This window comes from Cicer arietinum, chromosome 3 (assembly GCF_000331145.2).
Source record: "Cicer arietinum cultivar CDC Frontier isolate Library 1 chromosome 3, Cicar.CDCFrontier_v2.0, whole genome shotgun sequence".
NCBI classification, from domain to species: Eukaryota; Viridiplantae; Streptophyta; class Magnoliopsida; order Fabales; family Fabaceae; genus Cicer; species Cicer arietinum.
This window is the reverse complement of record NC_021162.2, coordinates 45,440,020-45,444,569: the sequence shown is the minus strand read 5'-3', so window position 1 is coordinate 45,444,569 and position 4,550 is coordinate 45,440,020. Positions and strand designations below refer to the sequence as shown.

At 38.7% G+C, this 4,550-nt stretch overlaps 1 protein-coding gene across 1 annotated transcript; it reads left to right on the top strand.

Annotated features, from left to right (window-relative positions):
• The first annotated feature begins 912 nt into the window (after positions 1-912).
• LOC140919776 (uncharacterized) lies at positions 913-1,976 on the top strand. The gene is made up of 2 exons (XM_073366415.1): positions 913-1,024; positions 1,465-1,976. The coding sequence occupies exons 1-2, from the start codon at positions 913-915 to the stop codon at positions 1,974-1,976; spliced, it is 624 nt and encodes a 207-aa protein (XP_073222516.1).
• The last annotated feature ends 2,574 nt before the right edge of the window (positions 1,977-4,550 follow it).

Genomic DNA, 4,550 nt, shown 5'->3' with positions numbered 1-4,550 from the left:
GCGTTTCCGGTACCGCGAGTAATTCCGGTAAAATCTCCGCTCGCAACGCCGCTTCCAAATTAGTGCACTAGCACCGTAGCACGGAGGTGAGCAACCTTCCCTTCTATCACTTCTTGAAATGAAGCTTGGATCTTGAAGAAACGGAGGGGTTTGTGTTTGGATCTCAAAAACCGTTTTTCTTCGTTTTCGAATCAAAGAGGAAAAGTGGAGTTGCGAAAACCTTGATCTAACTCTCACCCAACCTTGGGTTACTAGTTTTGAAGAAAAGAAAGCGACGAAACTGAAAATGGGAGGAGGAGGAAAATGGCTCCCCGGTGAACTGAGGAAGGAGATGGAAAATTTTAGATTTTCCTTCCTTTCTTTTTCTTTCCTTTGTTTTTCCTTTCTTCCTTTTTCCTTCTTTCCCTTTTATACTATTTTCTTTTCCTTTTCCTTCCTTCTAGTTTTCCTTTCTTTTTCCCTCCAAGCAAACATATATATATATAATAAATATAACTTAACAAATATCTCAAAATATCTAGATATTTGTTAAATTACCGTTTCGCCCGAAACGCATAAAATTAACCGTAAAGTATTCACTGCAGTTAATTTCAATTTATTTATCGACGAGAAATTCTAATTGGCATCGAAATATCTTTTTGATTAAAAAAAACTCCAAAATATTATTAACTTTGGCTTAAAAGCCTCCGAACCAAAATCCAAAATACACCAAAAATACATAAAGCACACTTTAAAATTACGGGTCTTACAATATCCATATTCTCTAATATGAATGAGAAACATATCGAAGTATTTATGGACGACTTTTCTATTTTTGGTTCATCTTTTGATACTTGTTTGATCAATCTATCTCTTGTGTTAGAAAGGTGTGAAAAATCTAACTTGGTCCTAAGTTGGGAAAAATGTAATTTTATGGTAAGAGAGGGAATTGTGTTAGGCCACCGAATCTCCCACAAGGGAATCGAGGTTGACAAGGCCAAAGTTGAAGTTATTGAAAAACTTCCCCCTCCTACCAATGAAAAAGGCATTAGAAGCTTTTTAGGCCATGCTGGATTTTATAGGAGATTTATAAAAGAATTTTCAAAAAATTTCAAAACCGCTTACAAACCTACTCTCGAAAAACACACCTTTCAAATTCAATGAAGATTGCTTGAATGCTTTTAACAATTTGAAAAAGAAGTTGATAACTGCCCCCATTATCGCTGCACCTGACTGGTCACTACCTTTTGAAATCATGTGTGATGCTAGTGATAATGCTATTAGGACAAAGAAAGGATAAGTTGTTACATGTAATCTACTACACTAGTCATTTTTTGAATCAGGCACAACATAATTATGCCACAACTGAAAAAGAATTATTAGCTGTAGTATATTCTTTTGATAAATTTCGATCTTATTTATTAGGATCGAAAGTTATTGTTTACACTAATCATGCTGCCTTGAGGTATTTGTTTACTAATCAAGAATCGAAGCCAAGGCTACTCAGGTGGATTTTTTTACTACAAGAGTTCGACATTGAGATCCGAGATAAGAAGGGATCAGAGAACACGGTAGCCGACCACCTATCCCGATTGGAGAAAGTGGAGGAGGATGATAACACTATACCAATACGAGACCAGTTGGTTGATGAACACATCTTCACAATTACCAAGGCACCTTGGTTCGCTGACTTTTCTAATTTCAAAGTAGGTGAGGCAGTTCCATCTGATTTCACATACAAACAACGGAAGAAGTTTATCCATGATGTGAAATTCTATGTTTGGGATGATCCCTTTCTGTACAAAAGAGGAATGGATGGGTTGTTGCAAAGGTGTGTACCTGAGGAGGAGCAAGAAAAAAACTTGTGGCACTGCCACAACTCAGATTATGGGGGTCACTTCAGTGGGGATCGAACTAAAGCAAAAGTTCTCCAATCGGGACTATTCTGGCCTTCATTATTTAAATATGCATTCAACTATGTGAAGAAGTGCGATTGATGCCAGTACACCGGTAACATTTAAAAACGGGATAAGATGCCTCAAAATCCTATATTATAAGTAGAAGTGTTTGATGTGTGGGGTATTGACTTCATGGGTCCATTCCCATCCTCATATGCAAAGTTTTATATTTTGGTGGCAGTGGATTATTCTCAATGTGGGTTGAAGCAGTTGCTACAACAACCAATGATTTGCAACAAGTCATCAAATTTCTCAAGAAGAACATATTCACGCGTTTTGGCGTGCCTCAATCTTTGATTAGTGACGAGGGCACTCATTTTCTAAACCGGAAAATGGAATACCTTCTAAGGAAATATAATGTGCGTCATAGGGTGGCAACCCCATATCACCCAAAAACTAGTGGGCAAGTTGAAGTATCCAACAGGCAGCTTAAGCGAATCCTTGAAAGGATAGTGAATGCTTCAAGAAAGGATTGGTCCACCGAAAACTTGATGATGCACTTTGGGCCTACTGAACAGTTTTTAAGACCCCTGGGTATGTCGCCGTATCAAATAGTGTATGGTAAAGCTTGTTATTTGCTTCTTGAACTGGAGCATCGAGCATTTTGGACCACAAAGTACTTGAATTTTGACTTGGTCAAGGCAGGCGAATCGAGAATTCTTCAACTTCACGAGTTAGAGGAGTTCCGGAATTCCGCATATGTGAACACCAAGATATATAAAGAAAAAACCAAGAAGTGGCATGATAGAAAAATTAAATCCAAGGAGTTCCAAGAAGGAGAACTGGTTCTTCTATTCAACTCAAGATTGAAGTTGTTTCCAGAGAAACTAAAGTCAAGATGGTCGGGCCCTTTTAAAATCATCAAGGTTTCCATATGGTGCGGTGGAGTTGAAAGACACACACTCAAATCGAAACTTCAAGGTGAATGGAAAAAGACTCAAACCCTACTTAAGGGGAGAGTCAAAACTTTAAATGGAGTCAATCAATCTAATCCCCACTTGAAGAGTGGAATGTCAAGCTCAAGACATTAAATGAGCGCTTATTGGGAGGCAACCCAAATTCGTATCTTTTTATTTTGCATTTCAGTTTCATTTCAATTCCTTTAGTTTGTTTTTTTCATTTAGTTCGTTATTAATTAGCATTTGTATTCATTTTGGATGTTCCGTACACTGAAGTAACCAAACGATATTCAAGGAGAGATGTTTGTCGTGTCAATTAGGTCAAATCATACCCCAGGCACGCCCCAGGCGCTTTTCGCGTTGAAACTTCTGTTGATCCGCGCCCCAGGCACATTTCGCGCTGAAACTTCTGTTGATCTGTGCCCCATGCGCATTTCGCGCTGAAACTTCTGTTGATCTGCGCCCCAGGCATGCTCTAGGCGCATTTCACGCTGAAGCTATTGTTAATTTGCGCCTTAGGTGCGCCCCAAAAGCATTTTGCGTTGATTACTTCTGTTGATCCGCGCCCTAGGCGCATTACGCGCTAAGGCTACTGTCCATTCACGCTTAAGCGCGTTTCCTAAATAGTTGGGTTATAAAAGCCCTTGCCCTTCAATTTTTCCCAAAACCCTTCTCTTCCACAACATTCAACTGGTACACATATCTCTACTACTTCTCCAAGTCCAAAACCCTTCTCTTCCTCTATTACGTCTTCCACTATCAAGTAAGTTTTCTAAAAGCATTACTTCTTTTTCATTGATGCGTGTGGATTGTTTGAATTCGACTCTATGGTAGTAGTAGAGATTGTTTATTGATGCATGTGGGTTGTTTGATTTGAATTTATGGTAATAGCAGTAGTAGAGATTGTTCATTGATGCATGTGGGTTGTTTAAATTCGGCTTTGTGTTAGTAGTAGAGATTGCTCACTTATGACTGTGAATTGTTCATTTACTTCATGCTTTGCACTCCAACTGTCCATGGAAATGACACAACCACTTTTGAATCCTAATTACCACAAAGAACTGCTTTGCATTCCAACTGTTTGAGAAAATGACACAACCACTTTTGAATCTTAATTTATTAACGGTCGATCTATTTGCATTGTATCATTCGTAATTCTGCTAGATAAGTTCAGGGCTACTGTTGTAGTTGTATTGTCCAGGGGAGGCAAGCTGAAACTAATTTTCTCTAACCGTGAATATTTTGAATCCTAGATATGCTTAATTGTTTTGTAGGACCTAATGACAGCCCAACATAAAGCAAAACACACCAAGGTTACGAATACATCTTCCTCCTAATCACACGATGCGTTCTTATTCAATAACATGGCAATGCAAGAGTTTCACGCCAAACTCCCCACAATCAAGAAGTTTGTTGGTGAGAAAAACTTTGAGCTGGAAGAAAATGAATTTCTTGACATCCAGGCGATTATTGTGGCTAGAGGACGGGAGAAGCTGACCAAATTCATTACAAAAGCAAGCAAACCACTAGTAGTGGAATTTTTCTCCAATGCCTCTGATCTGAAGTTTCATCAACCAATTCCATATGAGCAATTTGTGAGTTATGTGAGGGGAAAAAAGGTGCCCTTCACTCCTCAACTCATAAATGAAATCTTTGGCCTACTTAACTATGAGGACTGCCACTTCGAAGCAATCGAGGACAAAATCATAAAAAT

Coding starts and splice junctions, on each gene's coding strand:
- LOC140919776 (XM_073366415.1), top strand. CDS start 913: ATGGTAAGAGAGGGAATTGTGTTAGGCCACCGAATCTCCCACAAGGGA. Junction 1,025..1,464: donor CCCTCCTACCAATGAAAAAG/GCATTAGAAGCT, acceptor TTACTAATCAAG/AATCGAAGCCAAGGCTACTC.